At 41.5% G+C, this 24,733-nt stretch overlaps 2 protein-coding genes across 10 annotated transcripts in view; both read left to right on the forward strand.

Annotated features, from left to right (window-relative positions):
- Window positions 1-24,733, forward strand: part of znf385d (zinc finger protein 385D) — a 353,987-nt gene that overhangs the window by 120,797 nt on the left and 208,457 nt on the right. The gene's annotated exons all lie outside the window — the stretch shown is intronic.
- Window positions 8,454-24,733, forward strand: part of satb1b (SATB homeobox 1b) — a 68,514-nt gene continuing 52,234 nt past the window's right edge. For 8 of the 9 annotated variants that reach the window (XM_080426169.1, XM_080426172.1, XM_080426171.1 and 5 more), the window contains exons 1-2: window positions 8,454-8,732; window positions 22,338-22,576. In XM_080426169.1, the coding sequence (XP_080282295.1) occupies window positions 22,363-22,576 (214 nt within the window). In that variant the 5' untranslated portion in view covers window positions 8,454-8,732; window positions 22,338-22,362. Of the gene's footprint in view, window positions 8,733-19,964; window positions 21,037-22,337; window positions 22,577-24,733 lie in introns of those variants that run through there. The other variant, XM_080426170.1, reaches the window with a different exon arrangement.

A 24,733-nucleotide genomic window follows, 5' to 3' on the forward strand; every position in this document is an offset into this window, starting at 1 on the left:
GAGTTTTTTTGACACGCAGTGGTATGCGTCACTCACTATTAGTGCCACTGATGTATGGACATTAGTTTATACAGAGAGACCCATGTCTGGACTCTGGAGATCTGGTCGCTTTTCCCTGAGAGTCGGCAGCTTGTCAGAGAAACATTGAACAGTGGCAAACAGGGTCAGTTAACCAAAACTTTTTAATGCTAAAACACAACATGCCAAAAACGTTGTAACATTCCACAACAGAATACAACAACTTATTGCCCGTGCTCTTTCTCCTCACACGGATGCTATTCCTTGGAAGTAAAAATATTTTCACTGCACACAGAAGCCTCCTCATTAGTCTTACGTAGCCAGGCGATCAGAGATCTTTGCCTACTGAAACATGGTGACATCATAGGTCTACTGCAGAACTGGGTGGAAACCATTCGGAAATGTAAAAACAAACTGCACTGCGGGACAAAGACTTTAGGGCAGTCCTTCATATTGGGACGGCATCAAGTCATCGTAGTACTGACGTCATAGAGTGACCTCCCAGTAATGGGTACTGCACTAAGTACTCTGACAATGGGTACAACAGGACTGGTATTGCATAACCGGAAGGGCATGTGTTCCCAACGGATCATTCTCAACGGGCAATGTTCCCATCAAAAAAATGGTGTATTGTCTTGTTTACAGTAACATTACAGTGTGCGTTATTAAGCTATTACTGTAGTGTGTTTAACTTTTCAGGGTGCATACATTGCTATAACGTCATCATGAAGTACTGCCATTTTGAACATCATTTTATTTGTTGGTGAGCTGATATGCACCATCCTTTTAAAAGTCCCTTTAGTTTCTCACTTTTTCTCTCTTTGTCTCACATGATTCATCTGTTGCAAGTTGGTGAGAATTTCCCTGTTGCTTCGCGCCATATTAAGATGGACAGTGTGACTAAATTATGCCTACCTCTCTTGCATGAACATACCAGAGATCAATTAGTTATTGGTTATCAACTTTGATGTTTTATAGCGTTTATAGCCTAACACAATCTTAATTTTCTCTGACAGTTCATAGCAAGCAGCGATTAACGCAACTTTAAAAACGCCCACAAACATCGCCCGCCGAGCTCTCATTGCCAAATAGACATATTATTCACACGTAAACTCTCAAGCTTGCCGAGTTGTGCATTAGTGTGTAATAGGCGCTATTAATAAAGCCTAGCCATGCATGACACTAGCTCCCTTCTACAGGCCCCTTCTCATTGCTCACTCCTTATCGGGGATTCAGTTGTGTGAATTTGGATCGGTCTAATCACATTTGTTTAATTAAGCACAGCTAATAGACTCTCCAGGAGATATGGTGTCTCACTGTGACGGGCGCGCCACACTGAGGTGCATGTCAAACACAGAGGCCGGGTATCACATGGGGCTCCTAAAGCTGTGCACTGGATGACGTGTCACGTGCCTGACATCCCTCCATGGCTGCGAGGCTGACACAAACAAGCCAGGTTGAATGCTAAGGTTGAATGGGAGCTTAATGGATGGCTGGAACTTCCCTGGGTGGTAGTGGAATGTTTGACAAGAAATTCCCCTTGTACCAATTAGTAGGCAATTGACTTTTTGACATTGAAGCCATACTGTGCCTTCACGATCCTGCACTGTTGAGAACACTGGTTCCTGCCTACCTTTCGTGTACAGTATACTGTATATTGATGCTTGGTAAGGTAGACACACAAACACAACAACCAACACAGTGCACACAGACACACATAGGCTACTAGTGACTGCGGCATGCCCCACCACACATAGACAGATCAGCCCTCAACACAGATAGACAGAGACAGAGTTGGACAAACACACCTTTAGTTAAAGCCAGGGTGACCACCCGTCCCGCAATTTGCAGGACTGTTATTCTTAGACAGTTGCAGGACAGTGTCCCAAATGAACAGAACATTTTCCCAAATTTCAATGACGGTTAAAACATCTGATCATGTGAAGATATTCATTTTCTGATAAGTCCAATGGTTTGCGGGATTAGCTACACACACACACACACACACACACACACACACACACACACACACACACACACACACACACACACACACACTCACACTTATGTAGCCTCCTGTAGATGTGAAATTCAAACTTCATCTCCATACATACCAATTAAGGCCCTGGGGGCCCCCAAGGGCCGTGGCGCGGTCCACCGACAGACCGACCCACCCACCCATTAGGCAATTTTAATATAGGATAGGATATAGAGATCTGGTGGTTCTGGATAACAGGATTCTGTATGCCTATATATGGGCGTATCGCTTGTTTTTGCTAAATGTTTTCCTATCTTTTTCCTATTTGAAAGATGTTTTGGGGTCTTTTCTGCCTTTATTTGGAAAGCACAGTGGAGACTGAGACGGAGAGTGCCACGCAATAAAGGTCCTCAGGCAGGGGAATCGAGCCTGCAACCCACTGACAGGCTGCATTAGAGCTTATATGTAGTATGCGCCTTCTATAGGCCATGCATCAGCGCCCCAATGTTTTCCTATTGTCAACAAATGTTTGCCTATTATAACATAAATGGTAAATGGCGGTGGAGGAAACCCTGCAAGCCACCAACCTGCTTATCGGGAGCAGTTTGAGGGTTCAGTGTCTTGCTCAAGGGCACACTTCCTCAGGGGGAGCCCGGGATCGAACTAGGAACCTTCCGACATGCCCAGAATGGGACGCTAGGGTTCATGTAATCTCTCAAGAACAGATTATGCTCTGCGTTTGAATCTGTCGGGGGGGGTTCGTCATATCGCGTACGCACTGGCCTACAAGTGGGCATGCCTTCAGATCAGGAAGCAGGCCGCGCTTTACCCAATCAAATGTAGTGGGCGGGATTTACGTGTCCGCCAATCCTTCCCCACTAGAAACAAACCAAAACTCATTTAACAATAGCGTCCTCGGAGCAGACAAAACCACGGAAAGATATTCACATTTTAACTTGCTCTTTCATCATAGAAACAAGTGGGGCTTATAACCAAAACGATCCATGTTCTCTGGGAGAAGTGGTGTTAGTGTTCCGTGTAGAAATATTGTTAGTGGGAATGAAAACATAGTCGCACCGCCGGAAGTGAAAGGCTGAAGGCAGACCAAAACCCCGGTTTCCTTGCGCACGTGTGCTACGTCAACTTCCTCCCAGAGCCAAGTGAGATAGTCAAAAACAGCAGAGGGTGCTGTTTTTCCTTTTCATTTGGCAATGGGTTCCCAGATTGGGGTTCATGTGGTTAAATTAAGTTATCATTTGGGGAGAGTTGACCGAAACATAATGATAATGCTTCTGCAATGCTTTGCTTCAGCCCGTCTGAATGACACCCCATTAGCAGCTGTAGGCGTCTGCACTTTGGAGAGGCCTCAGTGGGTCAGCTTACTGTTCTGATTGGTCCTCATCCCCACTGTGCTCTCCAGTGATGCAGTGCATTCAAGGGAGCAAACCAATGAGAATTAATGATATAGTTTCATTTGAGCAGCGAGCGTGTTTAACACAATCATACACTCTCTCATTTAAAAAGTTTGAGGTCCTCTTGCAGACTCAAAGGGATATTGAATAGAGGAAGACATGGGCTTCAATTTCTACCTTCCAATTTTCGAGAGGGCATAAACCACAGTGTAGTCACCTGCTGAAGTGAGCAGAAAAAAACATTATCTGAAAATCCAGTGCTTATCCTGGATAAGACAAGTAGACAAGTGTTCGTCTTCTCAGGAATCCTTGTTAATCTTTAAAAGGTGAGCAATTATAAGAGAGTGACTGAAGAAAGTAGGGAATGGCAACCACAAAATCAAGACAATAAAAGGGTAGAGCATTCCAGATTTAGACGAGACGTCTGTCTTTTGGCTCTTGGGCATCTTTCTGAGACAAATTACCTTCAGCAGTCAATAGTCTGTAATTAAAATATACTCGCTTGATGGAGAGGCAGCAGTGTCTCTCTCTATTTAGTTGTGGGTTGGAAAGATTAATTCTGGGGTGTAACTCTTGTAATTTTCCAAGTGCTGTTTATTGTCCTCAAAAAAAAAGAAAGAATGAAGAAAATGCAGACGATTGAAGTGTCTCAGGACCAGCTCAAGGTCTGCTTTGAATTGTTTACACTTCACACATTTATTTTCTTTTTTCTTTTTTTTTATTCCTTAGATATGCCCTCCAATAACATAGATGGACATTCATTTTCATTAAAGTTTGGAACTCCTCCATTGCTCTCACACAAACTGTAGCTCTCACCCTAATAATCCACAATTGTCTGTGTGTGTGTGTGTGTGTGTGTGTGTGTGTGTGTGTGTGTGTGTGTGTGTGTGTGTGTGTGTGTGTGTGTGTGTGTGTGTGTGTGTGTCATCATATGAGATGCCAGTTTTTTTTTTATTAATCAATTAAATTATGTATTTATTCAAATCTAGAGTAGTAGTTCCAAAACGGTGTGCCGAGGCACACTGGTGTGCTGTGAGACAAACCTTGGGATTTTGTGACACACACATTATTATTGCAATATAATTATACAAAAAGTTATGATTTTCCTTTCTTCTTTTTTATTTATTTACTATTTCAGTTGTTTTCATTTCCCAATGCAGAGGCATTTGTAACCTGTCTAGTTCAAATGGGTTTTGTTGCTCCCTGCCTTGATGTCATTTTGCAAATTTTCAAATTTGCATAACATAGTTGTTTGTCTACTTCTATTAGCATTAGTAAATAAAAAAGAACATTTACAGTGATAAGAGTGTTATAATACTACATATACTAATACTATTATAATACAGGTGTTATAATGGCTATTTTGCATGGATATGAATAGAGACTTGTTGAGATTATGACTTACCCTGTGCCTTGAGCACAACAACTGATCTCAAATAGAGCACCTGAACATTAAGGGACCACTGATGTAAAGGAAGAAGAAGAAGAAGAAGAAGAAGAAGAAGAAGAAGAAGAAGAAGAAGAAGAAGAAGAAGAAGAAGAAGAAGAAGAAGAAGAAGAAGAAGAAGAAGAAGAAGAAGAAGAAGAAGAAGAAGAAGAAGAAGAAGAAGAAGAAGAAGAAGAAGAAGAAAAGAAAGAAAGAAAGAAAGAAAGAAAAGTGACTGCCTGAAGGAGAGGTCAGTTGATGATGACCACTTTGTCTTGGCAGATTCAACAGAAAGAAGAAAGTTGCAGATCAACCCACACTGTGGTTTCATGCTGCTGAGAGAAGTCCCCCTTGTGGTCAAAGTCAGAAAAACAAGCGGAATCAGCAGCACCTTCTTGCATATCCAGCACTTTGAATCGCTGTACAAATAAATGCTGCATTGTAGTCGTCACCAGCTGTTATTCCTAATGATGAAAACATACTTAACTTAGCATGAATTTACAATTATGCAAAAGACAAATCTGAATCTCCTTACTGGAACTTTTCAAGCTATTTTATTCTCCCGTGAGAGAGTGCTCGTGTGAATCATATGGAGAGCCAGTGTTTTTGTGAAATGGAGATTTCGAATACATCATAATGAAAGTCTGCCATGGCTTTTGTGGAGTCCCAGAGCCACAGCAAATGAACTTTTCTGAGAAGTATTTGAAAGAACCAGCTTACAATAAAAGCTACAGTATTATGTATGTTCATTAACAAATATACATTCTGAAATGCTGGCAACTGCAAGTGTCAGCTTTTTTTTTTGCTTTCAGCAGTGCTAAATGGCTTTTTAAATGATACATTTTGACCTTTTAAAACTAATATTCATGGTGTACATAACGTGTAAATTAAAGTGATCGTCTAAGTCTAACGTCTTCCTGCATGTAATAAGGCAGTAGTTTTCAACCCTTTTCATATCAAGGTGACGGTCCATTAATTATTTGGCATTTGAGACACAGACCACCATTTGATGAGACCCAATAACCAAGACTTAGAATATGTTGTTATCGTTGGATAAGATTTTGTCCACAATTGAATTCCATGCTGTATAGTAGGCCTCTATAGGCAAACATTGATCAAAATAACAATTCTTTAATTAAGTAATGCAGATGTTTAACAATAATTTAACTCTTGAGAGAGTAAAATGAAACCAAATGGACCCTTTTACACTCTCAAGAGTTAAAGATCTATAAGGGTCCATACCGTCCATTTGGTTACCAACTCTCCATCATTTAGCTGCATGGGGACCACCTGGAACCCCCTCAAGGACCACACTGGTGGTCCCCGAACCACTGGTTGAGAACCACTGCTGTAAGGTGCAACTATGTATAGCCTTTGAGTGACACTGCTATATAGTCCTGCAGTTGCCGGTTGCTTCCAGCACACCTGCTTGCACACACACACACACACACACACACAGTATTTAGATGTGCAGATGCAAGCTGACAATCATTTTGGGGAGTCACATGCACCTCATCCACATTCACGTATGCGCACGCACACGCACACACACACACACACACACACACACACACACACACACACACACACACACACACACACACACACACACACACACACACACACAAGTTCACAGTAGGCTATCTATGCAAGCAATCACGCGTAGATACCCACAGATAGCCTACACTACACTTAAATGCACCTATAGAGATGCACGCGGCCATGCGTTGATGCGTGGGCGCGCGCGCATGGCCAAAACACACACACACACACACACACACACACACACACACACACACACACACACACACACACACACACGAACACACCAGCAAGAGACAAGATGGTATATTATTTCATTAACTTATTTTGAACATATGGCTATGCTAAAATTGATTATTATTATCTTAGTTACTGGGAAATCAGGTATAGGTTACCTTTCAGTTTATAGGCTACTGTGATATATTTCCTTGAAATTGCTTGAAATATTAGGCTAATATATCCAAATGTGTAAAGGCCCTAATAAAAAGCCTAATATTATTTTAAAAATGTTGAATTTGGTAGAACTAGTTTATTTTATTTTTTGACAAACTAAAGCTATCATACCAATTTTTCAAACGTGCATCCTTTTTGTGAAGGTTATGTATTTTATCAGCCAGGCGTACATACAGGCCTATTGATGAGGACAGAGTCAGCAGGTGTGTAGGCCTATAGCCTACAATTGCAGACAAAAAAGAAGCTTCTATGAAAAAAGCAACAGCTTGCCGTGTAAAGGGGAGTGTGTCTGATACATTGAGCATTAATAATAATTATTATTTTCTATTATTTTCTATTTTTTTTGTCCCCCTATATTCCGTACTGTAGGCTACGTAGGCCTATATACTTACAATTAATAGCCTATACATTTTTTCACAGGATGTTATCAAACACTATATGCCTACAGTTAACCATATTCTTCAATAGGCTGCTCAAAACTTTTATCTTTTTTTTCTTCTTTTTTGCAACATTCTAGTTGTAGGCTATATGTAACAAGCCCTTTTTTCCTCCTTTCTTTTTTTACATCGGTAATATGTGACAGAAGTAATGCACCGACTTCCAGGTGATTTCGCATTCTTCTTCTCAGGTGTTAAGGAGGATAAATTGGCAGTTTGCCATCATCTATTGTTAAAACAAGAGGCTCTGGTCTCACATATAGCGCGAAACGCACCTGCGCGCATTGTTTTTATTCCTGGCCCATATTACTGGTAGGCTAGCCTATAGCCTACCGGACTTTTTCTTTCTTTCTTGACATGTATCCTAAACATGTGGCGTTAAAATATGACAATGGATGAGTGTGCAACTGTGCGCGCTCTCCATGGCAGTAGCTTCTCTCCTCTTCCCTGTCGTGCCGTAGAGTGCAGTGATTCTCAACATGTGGGTCGGACCCCCAGGGGGGTCCCCACATGACTTTTTTTGGGGGGGTCCCCAGATGACAGTAAAGTGACAATTTAAGGACTTTTAAGACCTTTTTAATACCTAAAGAAATAGAAATGAAATGAAAAGAAGACCATTAGCCAACTGCATCAAAAGTAATCAACAAACTAAACTATAAAAACTGGTCAAACATTGGCCAAATTATCAAATAATATAAGAAAAGGGTGAAAAAAAGTGAGCGTGTAGATCTGCAACTTTCACAATATTTATCTGTGGAACCGAGTAAGCCCATACTAATGCCTCAACTCCTACAATTCCAAGAGCTTATCAGGGTGGGGGGGGGGTCTCAAGTTCAAACCTGATTATTTTGGGGGGGTCACGTCACGGCCTGAAAAGGTTGAGAACCACACTGGCCTAAAAACATGTGTGGCGTTAAAATATGACAAAGGACGTGAGTGTGCGCGCTCTCAATGGCAGCATAGCTTCCTTCTTCTCTCCTCTTCTCTGCCGTGGTGGTGGAGAGGAGCCTCCCTGGAGAAAAGCGTTGTAAAAACCAAAGTGGGGCATGAGACAAGCTGCGCCGCAGCTGGCAAATCATCGATTTGAGCATCAGAACGGGAGAGGGGCGGTCCGTTTACCTGCCACCCTCTCAAAGAACCAACCCTCCTCACATGCCGCTACTCTACACTCCACTCTGTGGCCGCCCGCGACGCAACACACACTGCGCTCCCATCCTGTCAACTCCCAACTTCACTGTGTCTGTGTGTGTGTGTGTGTGTTCACGCTGTCTCCGCGATCACAGTGCGCTCTTTTCTTGACAACTCTCTGTCATCACTCACTATAGGACTTTTGCAAAGTAGGCCTACTTTTATTTTTTTGGTTCTCTTGGAACTCCTCTCGTCCCGCCGGAGCAGTGTCTCTCTACAAGATTTAACAACTTTTGATGGAAAACGAGAGGTCCGGGTGACTGCTAACTTTAAAGGAGGTAGGTTCCCGTATTTTATTCTGTTTCTGTTTCTTGTGTGATTGTCGGGAGCGTTTGGCGTGTAAAATGTCATTGATAACTTTATCACAATTCTTTTTAGATCATAATTCTATCTGGCATAAATCACGATAGGAAAATAAAGGCTTGCCTCTGGAATAAGAAGCATGGATCGTAGCCTGCTATCAGCATACCCGCATCTTCATTTATTATAGGTTCTTGGAAGGTCATTAAAACATCTTAATAACTTGGTAAAAATGAAAACTGGTTACTATAATTCCTTTTTTTAAATTTTGTTTTACTAACCACCAGAACGTGAATGTCACGCACGCTTGAGGATAAATAGCCTACATCACATGCAAGCATTGACAGCTTCACTTTCCAATCTCGCACATTTGCGTTACCTTGGGTAGGCTGTTTTAGTCACTCTCAACAGTGAAGATCAGGCCGTTGTCGAGTAGGCTATACAAGAATAAGCAAAGGACTCATTCATTTGATGTAAGTGGGGTTAAATAGAATCACCTCGCCTAATTCATTTAACAGCTTATTTATTGCGCATAACAGAAGACAAAGATGCGAAGTCACCAAGTGTCGCTTTCCTGGCTGCTCAAGTTGCGTTTAACAACCTACCTGTTAAGTTGAAGAGGATTTTACGTGGCAACATCCTTTGCTTTGTTAAATAGAAGTTATTCGTTCATGTACTCCTTTGTATACATCTTAAATAGATTGTCATACCAGTGCTCCCTTGTATGACCCATGTGAGGATTATTTTGGAGGTTGAGTCCTAATTTGTTACTGGTCAGTGGTCATCACTTTGACTGTTTGGTCTGTGGCAATTATTTGTGTGTGTTGACAGTCTTTAGGCATATGGTTAGGAGGGGGAAACTTTCCATACAGCCTGAAGCTTTTGCTTACTTTTTATTGGGCCATTACAAACTACTTCAATTAATCTTTTCTCATTTTATTTAATTTGGATATTGTACATGTCGACTTGATTAATTGGAAATAGCATGGTTTACCATATTAACATAATACTGTGACCAAAAAGATAAATAAAATGTATGACAGACATGGGGAATGAAACAGTTAAAACTATTTCCTGTTTTGTGCATAAACCCTGCCACTGATATCTGTCATCATAGTTGAAATTTTGTAATGTAAGTAGTATGGTCTGACTTGTGGTTTTTGTCACAATGCTGATAAGGTAATTTCAGGTAGAGGAACCAGACCAGTGTGTGTGTGTGTGTGTGTGTGTGTGTGTGTGTGTGTGTGTGTGTGTGTGTGTGTGTGTGTGTGTGTGTGTGTGTGTGTGTGTGTGTGTGTGTGTGTGTGTGTGTGTGTGTGTGTGTGTGTGTGTGTGTGTGAGAGAGTGTGAGAGAGGACAGTATTACTAGATATAGTGCACTCTACACTATTCTAAGACTGCATGGGTATAAGTGTGTTGTGGTTTTCTTAAGTTTCACAGCCTGCTGTATGCACGCCTTACATTGTTCATGAATCACTGGGCTGTTTGCCTTTCAATTATTTCAGATCATGTATATTATGTCGCTAATATACGTATCGCAAATAAATAAGCAGGTACTTTTGTAGATATATTCCAGTATCTTTTGATAATTATCACATGATTTGTGGAATGATTCGTTAAAATTACCATAGACCCTCAACCTATCTCCAGATAGGAAATTAAAGGAAAATAAGTCATAATGCTGTGTGGATGTATAGCTTACTAATATTTTTTGAAAATATGAGCTTATTTGCATGCAATTACTAGGTAAAAGATTGGCCCCCATACAGGAAAAATAAACAAGTTATGCCATAATAGTGGTGACTTTCTTTTTTTTATCATTGCAGGTCTGTGGCAGCTTAAGGCGCTGTGGCTTCTCTGGTCACTGCCTCTGAGAACAATGTCACAGCCCTTTTCCTGTCTCAGACTGTGAGTGTCACTTCTTGTAAGTCCTTTGACAAGACAAAAGCCTTAACGACAGCTTCTGAACATTAACACAAGACCTCTGAGTTTTACACCCACACATATATCTAGTAGACTATATGTTGTTGATCTTTTGCCAAAAAAAATAATCTAAACTTGTTTGACAGGAATGATGAGAATCAAAGAGCATGGGACGGACAGTGTCACGGCACACGTATTTCTACCATGACATAAAACATTAATAAGCCTGGAACTCTGTTGTTGCCAGTCAGTCATTCATCTGAAAGTGTCCACTCCCTGGCAAAGTTGTCAGTATATTAGATGGACCCTATTGTGAACGATGATTAGCAGACAACATGACAAAACATAAAAGACTCTGATCTTTATTTGTGCTCACAGATTTATGCCCTAAGATCCCTAGATGTTTCATTTACTGTACCTCAGCAGTGCATGAAGACAACTTACCTCTTCTAATCGAAAGTAGTGCACTGTGCATAATATGGTCGCAGCCTAATAGCAGGAAATCATCCTGTCAGATTTGCGAGCGTTGACAAATTCACATAGGTGATATGGCACTCGCTCGCACCTCTAATTTCTGTTCCACCCTTGAACTTCTCTCCCTCCACTGTCTTGCCCCTAATAAACTGTGCTTCAATCCTGGTGGCACTTTTGCCTCACATGTCCCTTAATTGGCACTTCATTTGTCAGGTCGCTGGCGCATACTGTAAAAATCTCTGAGGGACCGGAGGCTCAAGATGCCCTGTTTAACCACTTACTGTAAGAAATGTACTATACTTCGTCATATGACGAATAGCAAAAATAGCTGATCTACAAGCTCACAATGCGTAACGTCACAACGCATTTTGAGCTTGTAGATTGGCTGTTTTTGACATTTTTGATGCGTTTTTGTTTTGACAATTTTCACCTGTAATGACACTCCTAAATTAGGGACGTCAGGTTGAACATGGTTAACGCCTGGCTCCCTCTCACAATTTCAGTGGAGGCCAGGTCCAGAAGAAAGTGAAGGAACAAATGATTTGTGCTGTGTCACATTAAAAGACAATGAGACAGTTGTTATCAGATATCAGAAGACAATGAATAACAAAGTTTTTCCATCTGTCCTGAGAGAAAGATTTGCTTTCTCAGAGATGCTTTTTCTTTCTTGCTTTTGCTGTCGATGCAGAAATGTCTTTAGTTTGAGAATGTATTTATAAAGTTTAAGCTTGATGTAAACACTGGAGCATCTTTAGTCAAGTCAAAGTCAAGGAGAGTTGACATACAGTAGCTGAAAAACCTCTAGACATTTGCAGCAACTACAACATGTGAGCGTTTGGGTGTAATGGATTATGACAGAGGGTGGTTCCTTAAATACCTCCAGCGAAGACGCACATCATTAAAACTTCTACTGTTGAGTATTTGATTTGAGTTTAGAGGTGGGCTGTGCCTCACTTCACTGAGACTGATATCTAGGCTAAAACCATTAATCGTCTTTCTTTACCACCTTGATAATTATCGCTGTAGCGAAATAACAGCTCAGCAAACAGTGAAATTATACCTGTGGTAGGGAGCAGAGTAAATACCTGTTTAGCTGCCAGCAAATGTATTTATTAGACTGTCGCCAGTAAATAAGAGGCCTGTCTCGTTTTTTTAATGTGTGGCTCTTTGGGGATTCCAACCCCCCCCCACCCTACCCTTATGAAATAGCTCTGTTATGATTGCTAATAGAGAAGAAAGGTAACAATGATTCCCTGCCTTTTTGATGACATGCCACAACCAGTTTGGAAAATGAAAAAGAGGGTGCCTTAATAGGGATTGTTTGTGCATTCCAGGGCTCTGTGTCAAATATGTAAGAAAGGACTCCCCTAGACAATTACAGACATACCACCCTGGGTGCATGTTTAGTGTGTTACTCAGGAGTTAGAGAACATTTTGTCATTATCTATAAAGTTCTCTTAAAAACAGTGAGGGGGTGGGGGTTGACGTTGCCCCAGCATGTTCAACAGCATTTATTCTGGCATATACTTTGCATACTGTTGATCCAGATTCCTTGGCTTAACGATAAAAGCGTCACATTGTTTTCTTTTGGTCTTCACAATCAGCTCCGTTTTCAGAATGGGCTGCATTTCAACCCATTCCCCAGGAGATAAATAACCATAGTCCGTCATGTTGATTCTGTCACGCTTTGACAAAATGACATTCCTCCAATGGTAGAATTATTTTTTCCCTTTTTTTCCCATGCTTCGTCGTACCATAACAAATACAATTAAAAAACATATACCTTTAATTTGTTTGTGATTCAAGTCACATTATTACAGGTCTCATGACATGTTTAGATTTTTAGAAAAAAGAAAAAATTAAAGCGAGGGGGGGGGGGGGGGGTCGCAAACGTCTTTTATTTGTATGCTTGTCTTTGTCCAATCTGGTGTTTCTGAATCCTTTGTTTAGATAATGCAAGGGGAAAAAAGTGATTTGGAACAAAGCACATCCTGCTAAGATCAGGTTCTTAATACCCACCCACATACTGCGATGAAACAATTTCAACAGATACTGCATCCTCTTACCTACACACACACACACACACACACACACACACACACACACACACACACACACACACACACACACACACACACACACACACACACACACACACACACACACACACACACACACACACACACACACACACACACTTACACCCCTTATCAACTGTTTTGTTCATCAGTGGATGAATGATGCATCCTTTGACAAGGGATTAAATGTGCAGAGAAAAATATGTAGATAAAGAACTGGGTCCTCAAGTCTGCTTCTCTCATGCAGCCTTTCTGCATAAGCCTACATTAAGGGTCCTTTCCGTACCTTCCCTATATAATATATTAATATACAGTATCTGCAAAAGACCCCCAAATTGATATGTAGTGTATTTGGCTGTGGACTCCCATGTGAAAATATTTTGTGCCAGGAGCTCCCATGAAAGAAAAATGGTGTTAGTTTTAATTGAAATATATATATTCCAAAGTAAGAGTTTTCTAAATGTTTTGAAAATTGCCGATCTTCAAACACGCATTGCATTGCGAAGCGTTGTGAGCTTTTATATTGGCATTGTTTTTTTAGGTTTTTTTTAAGCCAAAGTATGAAATAGGGATAAAGTGGTTAAACTGATTTTGATGCTATATTAACACATTTAGCAGGGGATCCTCTCGAACACCCTAAAGGACCCCTGGGGATCCCCGGACCCATGATATAACCAATGATATATTATCCCTCAGGTCCTTATATCATTGTATAGCTTCATTGCTAGTGCACATATTACAGTATAGTACCATGCTCATCACTTGTCTTCACTCTCTTAACACCTCAAGAACTAACCACAAAAATGTTTGTCCTTCGCTACTGCTCCTCACCAAAGGGAAAACACCCTGTTTATCTGTCTTGCAACAAAAAAGTGTGACCAAAGCCATCTTCAGTGCCCCCCACCCTCTCTCTCTCTCTCTCTCTCTCTCTCTCTCTCTCTCTCTCTCTCTCTCTCTCTCTCTCACACACACACACACACACACACACACACACACACACACACACACACACACACACACACACACACACACACACACACACACACACACGCAACTGTGTCTCTCTAACTCTATTAATTGTTTATATGTTGCAATCCACGAGGCAGAAATTACAGTTGTAATTATTCGGTCATGTGATGACCCGGTCCCGCAAGCAGTGACAGAAAAGTCATTTCTTTAAAAGAACCCTGCCTCTGATGCCCGTCGGTTGTTCTATGACTAATTGGTTTTATAATTTGATAAAGAGAGAGGGAGGCGAATAGAGAGAGAGGGAGAGGGAGATTGGAGTGATAAACAAGGCGGCAAGCCGATAAAAGGGTCCAACCCCAATGACACCGGGGTTGGGGGTTTGACTCTAGTGTCAGCGCTAAGGACGGTGGCATTGACCCCTGTATGCACAGGCCTCTCTCTGGAGGTAGTGCCGGGATACGCTGTGTTGTGTATGAGTGAACATATGCACCCGTGTGTTGTTTTGCCTGTGCGTATATCTACGTGTGGGAGTTGCGTTGTGTACAGTGAACACCACACATTGTAATGGTGGGCGTCGCGAGTTACGATCCGAAAGAGGGAAGTGGGGCTACAGTCTCCTGCAGAGCAATAGGAGAAAAATCATTGTTGGGTTTCGGTTACGTTCGTCTTTGATGCGGCGGCTGTCTGCAGTAACAGTTCTGAGGGCCGTTAAGCAGAAACGCTGAAGGCCTTCCTGTCAGCAGAGCTGAGGTTGAAACCTCTTGTCCTCATCTATTTTCGCAGACTACATGTGATTATAAAACAATTAAGCACTTAGGTGGAGACTCTCCGAAGTTCATTTCATTCCCCTCGTTCCCTCTCTCTTTCTCTCTCCCCTCTTCTTTTCTCCTCCTTCCTCCTATGACGTTGCACTGACACATTAGAGGCGAGCTGTAGCTACATTATTCAGTTTATTTAACTTATAATTGAAAGCCATACTTGCTGTATGAGGGACTAATGGAGAAACTCAAACTAATTTTATTTGGAGTCTGCTTACTTCCAAACAAATGCTTAAGTGATTTTTCATTGTTCCCCGATGTCTTTTTAAGAAACATTCATAAAACAATTTGACTGAACCCCAAAGTCTCCTTAGAAAGTGCACCACAGTTGGGTTGGTGTCGCTTACATAGACATTCATGGAGATACTTTATGTACCATTTGTAAAGATGTATTTGCCTACCTATTCCAACTACATGGTCAATGACACAACATTAAAACAAATGATTGATGTCGATAATTGAACTTGTTCGTTGACAAAACGATAACATTTTAGAGACATTTTACAAATTATTTCTCCTCTGTCCTATAAAAAAAAAGATTGGATATACAATCTTCAGGCGCTATCACAATATCTCATGTGTTGGTGTAGTGTCTACCTATCATCTGTTTTGAAATGCTGGCCACTTATGTACACATTACTAAGCCCTAAGCTATACACAATCCTCTTTTTTCACTGTACATATCATCTTCTGTCTCATAGCAGTTTAGCTGTGTACCCACACTAATACGGGCATGTTGTGACATATTCCATGACAGATTATTAAATCCCTCGCAGCCTTTAATAGTACTATTGTGTTTGTGTCTGTGTTTTATTGTAGGAGACACTCGCAGGAAGCTGAGGGTCTAACCACTCACAGTGCCAACCCCATGTTGTTTGTGTTGTCAAAATTCTGAAGCTCAAAGCGCAGACTAATTTGTATTAGTAATCCAAATAATCGTATTAATGCCTATTAGAGGCATCACAAGCGGTGAGCATGAAGACATCACAACACCTACATACAGTTGTGATAGGACTAGCTTTGACTGCCATAATAAATAAAGGCATTATTACTCAATGCTGGGCCAAAAGTGATGCAGTTACTCAAAGCAGTCTGTATTATCGTGTATCTCTGCCTTTTTAATACCTTTTCAATAAAAGAAAATAAAAATCCATAATTTTACTACCGTTTTCTTTGTAATAAAGAAATATTTAAGGTTAGGCAGCACAGAGGTCACAGTTCTGATACATGTGCAAGGAAGCTAATATTATAATACACAACACATGGCAAACGTGTATCTGCAGTTGAATATTACTGTAGGTCTTCGTGTTGTGGAGTCATACGTTTAATACCAGGTGTTTATATGTCAAATTTGCATCCATTTCAGATGTTTTCTTTAGACATGTATCCAACAGATAACAACAAAATTCTACATAACACAATAACTCTTTTATAGACGTTTTGCACACCACTTATCGCTCCAATAGAAAGCAGCATTGGCCTGGAAAACACATCTTTAACAGTGTTAATCTGTATTCAACACATCACTATAACAGTACACAGCTAGTTATTATTTTTTCCCTTCATATTTTTAAACAGGCTTTTCGTTTTTCAAGCCCCCTCTTTTTTCTCTTCTTTCTCTGTGATACAAAACGGTATATGTTAATTGATAATCAGCAGTGTTGATTCAGTGGTGCATTCAGTGCAAATCTGTGCCCTTCTGGATGTCAGAGGGTTTTCACAGCCATACCGGTGCCAACCTAGCTGGCAGTGCTGGCACCTGTTGGCAGTGCCAAGGCCTGGCAGGGGTTATCGATGCTCTCTGATGGTGCCCGACAATCACAGTGGAAATGACTGCGGCTGCTTGCGTCACGCCAGATAGAAAAAAGAGCATTTGCCGACAATGGCTCGCATTTGCCGACGTTTTCTGTGTTCTGAACGCTGCTCTCTGTCGCCAAGTACAAACAAAGAGAGGATGGGACCTGTAGTGTACATCGTGTAAAACATGTCAATGTGGAAAATATGTCAACATGCTTAGTATGGAAAAGGTTATGCAAGGACCGGAGGGAGTGTGTGACTGTGGTGTTCTGGTGTAGGTGATGCAATGTTGTGAGCAATTGATCTGGTGATGAGAATGAGTAGGGGGGGATGCTGCCTGTCTCCATGTTACCATGTCAGTAACGATGAATGCTGGTGAACAGTAGCTTAACGCATTGGGAGTGAGTGAATGGTTTAATTCCCAAATGCTATGTCTCCATTTTTGGAGAAAAATAATTAAGTGCTGTTTATGGCTGAAACATTATCTAAATCGTCATTGCTTACAATGCTTAGTATTTACAACACTGGGATGGTTATATTCTCTTAATGCAACTATTTTGTAATTAAAGCAGTTAAGCTAATGACTTCAATAATGTTCAGAGTTTTGCTTTCCTACTTGCAATCACAGAATATGTGTCCCATTTCAATGGAGAAACTGCAGTAAAATTATTTCGCGTTCTAGAAAGCATAAAATACAGGTATAGTAATTGCCCCTCAATTCGGGTCCTTGTGCACATAATATATGACTGATATCTCACCAAATTGCATAAAGCGTATGTGTTTGAGACACGATCTCATTGAAACCTGAGAATAAAGAGATGAGACACTGGCCAACAACCCACACAAAAGCATAACGATAAACCCACTCTTGACACCATGGTGCAAGTGTAAAATGTGCAGGACAGTCAACTTTGGCACCAATTGATAGTTGTTGCTTTTGCTTTACAGAACATTTTAATTATTGGACACAGCTTAGAAGATGCAAATATTCATTATTACGCAAGTACACTAATAGCACTATTAGATGCTGATACATTTGTATATTTCAAATACTTATTACATAATTCAAATCGACATACTGCAGTAGAGGATCTGCACAATGACCTGACCTCTGGTTTTGAATGAAAACATTTAGCTGTTTCAACAACTCTTCCATTTCCTGTGTAAAACCACAGACAAGTGACCTAACACCTTGTTACAAAAGGATTTACCCCTCAAAACCAAACCCATATTATAGATAAGTGTAACAAATATATCTCAGGTTCCAAAGACACTTTGTGCTGTCTTTTTGACAATAGCATTGTTAGTATTTGGACTTTGCACTTTTTTCTTGCATGAATGAATTTTAATATGAGTGAACTTTTAACCTGTGGTGGGTGAGAGGGATCATTTATTTATTTTCACGAGGGCTGAATGAGCATGAATGTTGTGCTTTGTTATGAGCAGTGGTGTGGTGATAAAGCACAGTCTCCTCTAATTACACCAACCACTTTAGACATCTTCACTCCTCCTCAGTGGTCATCTGTTCAAATTTCGGCATTCTTCTAGACTGGCCACAATAAAGCTGCATTGGAATTAAAGTACCCTTTTGGAATCATTTGCTTTTTGCATCTTCCAAAAATCTGTTTTTCCCCCCATCTATGTTTCACTGAAGTGTCTTTGACTGCCCTCACCTGACAATGGTTACCCTTGAGGTAATCTTAGAATGCTCACATCTGCGGTTTGCATTGTTTATATAACAACAGCTTTGGGTGATGTGGACTATTATTGTATTTATGGTCTTACACAGATGAATTCGTGGCTCCTAACGGCATATATTAATACGTTACACAACGTTACATGCCATTTCATATGCGTGACACTTTGACCATGTTAGATCCGCACCCAGTGTGTACATTTCCTGTTTTTTGTTGGTTTCCTGTTTTACTAAGAAGCAGAATCTCGATGCACATTGTTCATTTTCACCTGGTGTAGTATTTATCTTCATCTGCTGCCAGCATGCAGTATATACAGTATGTGGATTTCTTAAATCTGCTGTTGAATTCTTCTGCTGGAAAAACAAAACCAAAAATGCTGCTTTCAGTTTACAAAGTTATTCCTGAACACAGTGGTTTCTTTATCACAAACTGTCTGTCACTTACTGTATGTGACAGACGTAAAGATAGTTTCCTGAAGTGTTTGTTGTTGTCACCAGACCTCACCTCACACACTCCCCCTCTGGCTTTGCATGTTTTAAAGGGCTCAGAGATTCAGTCACTACACCATATTCCTACTAACTTCACACTGAATAGACTACTAGTGCATCCATTGTCTTTGCATCTCTCTCTCTCTCTCTCTCTCTCTCTCTCTCTCTCTCTCTCTCTCTCTCTCTCTCTCTCTGTGTGTGTGTGTGTGTGTGTGTGTGTGTGTGTGTGTGTGTGTGTGTGTGTGTGTGTGTGTGTGTGTGTGTGTGTGTGTGTGTGTGTGTGTGTGTGTGTGTGTGTGTGTGTGTGTGTGTGTGTGTGTGTGTGTGTGTGAGAGAGAGAGAGACACACACACAGAGCATGCACACCCGTTACACCAGTTATCATTACTATAAGACAAAGTGAGCCATGGAGGCACCCAAAGGTGCAAACACTATATCAGGCTTTTTTGTTGACAATATCAACAGAGATTACCTTATCTAATATTTTGGCATTCTGTTTGACATTACCCAGCCTGTCATATGAGAGAAGTTTATGAAATATTAACAACATATCAGTGCTATTGTATAACCGGCAAGTAAGGTTGGGAGAAAAAAAACCCCAACAAAGTTCATATTTATGTTGTATTTATTTACAGCACCACAACACTATCAGAAAATCGTTATCAATAGAGGCACCGGATTGTATTGTGGGGGGAAAAAAGCTATCGACTCGTCTCCGTTCATAATATAATTATCTTATCTCAGAAACATCATGTCTATGAAGGCTATTTGTCCATCTCCACAGAGCCCCTCTAGAGAATGTGTGCGTGTTATTCAGTAATAAATGCAGAACCGCCTCACTCTAATCAAGCTGATTAAAAAATTCCTGCGCGCAGCACAGCCGGAAATCGCACCATCCTCCGTGTTTTTCTCCCCACTTTCTACTTTATTTTCGACTCTCCTCTCCGCCAGGACCTCGGCTGTCTGTGGCGGGCGGCCGCCTCCAGAAAGACCCGAGATGTTGCGGTCGAAATCGTCTGGTTTTGCGGGTTATTTTCCTGTGAGATGAGGAGGAGAAAAAGGGAAAGCAGAGCAGAGAGGCAACGCCAGCGCCAGCGAGAGGGGAGTGATGAGTCAATACAACTAATAATTTAATGGGGACACAGAGGGGGGAAAGAGAGAGAAAGAAGAGCTCCGTCCGGACGCGAATCTACCGAACAGGACACGTCCGATCGCAAGCAGCTCTTATGTGTCTAATAGCGAAGCCTTATTTCCTCGCGACATCGGAAAGTAAATCGCACTTTTTTTTAAACCTGTTTCGGTCCGCATATCGAATCATCAACAACATCGTCTCTCTATGCGAGATAGAAGATCACTGTCGATTATATTTTTCTACTGGAGACTATAATAGCAGTCAAAGCTATTAAACGATCGCCTTGTATTTTTGTACGTATTCTCTTCAGGATTCCTCGTAAATGTGTGGGATTGAAACAGAAACGGCTTCGACAATGCTCGTTATTACTGTGTCCGATGTGCTGTAGCGGATTCACGGGCTAGGACTGCCTGATAATCGCGGTGGATGGAGCCTAGATACTGTTAGTAGTGTGAACTAAGCAGAACTCGCTGCTGCACTTGTAACCGATGGACGCAGTTTATCTAGTTACTTTGTATCAAATGTTATTTATATTGTCGATTATCACAATAAGACAGAATGACTCTTTTTTTCCCCGGCTAGTCGGTTCAGGCTGATCAGATAGGGCTATACATCGCAGCAGGGCTTATAGTGCTTTACCATACCAATGTTCTCCTATCACGGTCCATCTCGACCTCCTCCTCTCTTGTATACAGATTCGTGTCGCTCTTCTTCTTTTTTTTTTTATACCAGTCGTATTTCGAAAGAAACGCCGCATCTTTTTTAGAGTGATTTTCGGTATCATCATGCAAACATAAATAGAATCAAGAAGTGAAGTTTATTTTCTACCCTGGCAAAAAACTTGAAGAAGCGTTTCAAGACTGCATTGTAGCCTATGCTCTCCAGTGCTGAAGTGCAGCGTTTCAGGTTGGTTTGACAAGATAATCTAACTATCTTCCCCTCAACAATGTCCTGTTATGTCCATTTGAACTATTGCTTTCTTTTTAAGGTATTAATACAAATCCTGACCTGGATCCCAATCATATCCGGGGTCTGAAATTCTTTTACCCTCTATTCACAGAATTAGTTGCCTCATTGCATATTGTGAATGGGAGTTTTGCATGCTGGTGAAAAGGTGTGTGTGGGGAGATATTGTCCTTTTGACAACAGTATTATACTTAATTTCCTTTGACACAATGCATTCATTGTAGTAGGCCTACCATATCATTGGTAAGCTATGTCTGAAGGGGTTCTTGAATGAACAACTTTAAACCGGCTATCTGTGGCACATTGAAACAAATGGTGTATTATTTAACCCTTTTCATATACTCAGGGAGCTGTAGTCAGGGTGTTAATTGTTAACTTCCTGCATTGCCACTGGCTATCTGCGTGCAGCACCTGTGCGTAAACCAGCCTCACACTCCTGCCTCTATCTAGTCCTGCTATCTTCCTGCTTTCCTCTCATCACTTTGACTTCTGAATTGCTCCTGATGAGTCAGCAAGACCGACACACTGAAGTTTTACTTCACCTTCTAACTCAGCCTGTATTTTTTCTTTCAAAATGCATTTTGAAAACTCATCCCAGACTAATCAGATGTCCATGATTGTAAAAAAAAAATACAAATGCAATCGTCATAGTCAAATTTAGCTGTATGTGGTAACATGTATGTATGTGCACGTCATTCTTCCTCTTCCCCTTCTGAACTGTCTGGTGAGTGTAATGCACAGAAAGTGTCTCAGAATCTGAATAATGTTAGTTCCTCGTTTGTGTATTTGCCACGGCAGAGCCTTGTTCTGTGAACTGCACTATACTCATCCAAGTGGAATCTCTCAGCAAATTAATGTGTTTGCACTAAAACGGCTGCTTGTTTGCCCCTCCGCATGGGAATCTGTAGCGGGACAACCATACATAATACATGCACTGAAAAATGGGAACATTACAGTGGTATGAAACGTCACAAGGGCCTTTGAGTACAAAAAAAAGTTATGTGCAATGTTTCATGGGTCTCAATTATTTAGAATTATAATTTTGTTATCATTTCTTGCTCTAATTAAATGGCCATTCCCTTTTTACCTCTTTTGTTTATTTTTAATTTTTTTTAAAACCTGAAGACGTTCCACACTACGATACTACTGATGCAATATATTTGAAATTTTGAATGATTCATCATTAGTTTTTTTCGTTGGATGGCTAAAGCATTCTGTTTTCTCTCCTGCTTCGCCCCAAGGTGATAGTGAGCAGAGGTGCTGAGAATGATGGAGCATCTCAGCGAGGCGTGCCTGGGCAAGGAGAACTGTGAGCTGGTCAACAGCATGGCAGAGGGCAAGGCCCCGCCAGCCAAGTTGGCCCGGCTGGAGCAGAACGGCAGCCCTCTGGGGCGAGCGCGGCTAGGCAGCACCGGGGCCAAACTTTCCGGGGTTCCATACAAGCCGTCCGGGCATCTGCTCAAGACTTATCACAAGAAAGGTGAGTGTGTGTGTGTGTGTGTGCGTACGTGCGTGCGTGCGTGCGTGCGTGCGTGCGTGCGTGTGTGTGTGTGTGTGTGTGTGTGTGTGTGTGTGTGTGTGTGTGTGTGTGTGTGTGTGTGTGTGTGTGTGTGTGTGTGTGTTTGAGAAGGATAATCCATCAATGCATTAAAGTCTTGAATGCTGTTCATTCCTATAAATGATGTTATATGTTTACTACCAGTGAATTGTTACCTAACACCCCTGCACACTCCAAAACTCTAAAGCACTCTTACAATGCTTCTTAGTCATCTTTAGCACACACACACGCACACACACGCGCGCGCGATCGTGCGTGCACACACGCACACGCACACACGCACACACACACACACACACACACACACACACACACACACACACACACACACACACACACACACACACACACACACACACACACACACACACACACACACACTCGTACTTATTTGCACAGACAATAGCTATTAGCTAATACAGGAGCGGCTGAGAATGATTTCTCTTGCCGTACTGCTTACCACTGCGTCAACGCGCCTCTCTGTCTCCAACCCCATACCTCACCCCACCCCGCTTCCATATTTGTTTATTGTGGGTTATAAGTTTTAGTCCTTTAAGACCCATTGCTGTTTAAAGGGAGCCTTTACTTTGGGATTATGACATAGCTTTTTAATATAACTGTTGTCGTCTTGTGAGTAACACGACAGGGGCGCCGTCGCCGTCCAAAAAAGCCCCCTTTTTTATGACCGCATGTTTTTTTCAAGGGCCTCGGAAGGAGATTCAAAACCTGCAGGTTTTGGAGTTGTAATAGCATTTGGCCGTTAAAGCTCATCTGTTTGGTCGGTTGTATCGTTTCTTTGTGCCACAGGGACTCAGGAACTCCTGGAATGTTGCTGCAGAGTGTCCTCCAATGAACACTTTTTCTTATTTGCTCCTTTAATCTACATGTTGTGCTCCATTTGAGAGAGCTTAATTTTTCACCTTCATCATCTCATTTCATTTCCACCAATTTCTTTTTTTTTTCTCTCTCTTTTGGCCACCTACTCAGTAAAAGCCTGACTGTTAATTTACCCATTTGTAACTGTGGGACCGTACAAATGTAACCACACGGGTTACATTTGGTTACATTTTTACAGTCTCAGAGTTAAATGAACACTTAGGATTTTACTGTGTATGACGATGGTCCCTCCCAGCATCCACCTTCCCATCCCATCTCCTCCCTTCCGTTCCCAACCGCCTCCATTTTTTTCCAGTCGTTTTCAGAGGAGGCGGTGATGCTGTCTGTCCACGCGTTGTCCTGCTGCTGATGCTACGCACAGAGCCCATAGCAGGCATTGTGTCTGCGCCCGAAACAATATTTACCGCGGGCTTCTCTGGGCTCCCTGAAAACAAAGCCAGTATTGATCCCCCAAATGAACCTACACAGCAGTCTTTATTGTTAGATCTTTATCTATTAAAATCGCGGGAGGAGAAAAGCGTCCCTTTCAGCACATTCCCTGGCATCTGCTGGCTTATTGATTGTTTGCCAGAGCCGTGTGCATCTTCTGGAATGCCTGGGATTGGAAAGTATCAGAATCAGATGCACTTTTATGGCCAAGTTCAACAAATGTGCAGGAATTTGACTTGGTAACATTGGTGCAGACATATTGATAACTACACAGTAAAATCATAAGTGTGAATTTAACTTTTGAGAGTTTATACGAGTGGATCCAAGGTTCCATTTGGTTCCATTTGGTTCCATTTTTAAGCTCTCAAAGTAAACTGTCAGGAATCATTATTTACAGTGTAAGATTTTAACTCTTACACTGATATGTATGTGTGTGTGTGTGTGTGTGTGTGTGTGTGTGTGTGTGTGTGTGTGTGTGTGCGTGTGCGTGCGTGCGTGCGTGCGTGCGTGCGTGCGTGCGTGCGTGCGTGCGTGCGTGCGTGCGTGCGTGCGTGCGTGCGTGCGTGCGTGCGTGCGTGCGTGCGTGCGTGCGTGCGCGTGCGTGTGCGTGTGCGAGCATACAAAAGAACCTCACATCACATTCAGGACCAATGCAAGACTTAATATGGACAGAACATACCATACATATTTCTCTATCTATTCCTTAATTTATTATATACACGTATTCATCATTCTACTGCTCAAAGCCAGTGT

The sequence above is a fragment of the Gymnoscopelus braueri genome (genome assembly GCF_963280865.1).
Source record: "Gymnoscopelus braueri genome assembly, chromosome: 4".
In the NCBI taxonomy this organism is placed as follows: domain Eukaryota; kingdom Metazoa; phylum Chordata; class Actinopteri; order Myctophiformes; family Myctophidae; genus Gymnoscopelus; species Gymnoscopelus braueri.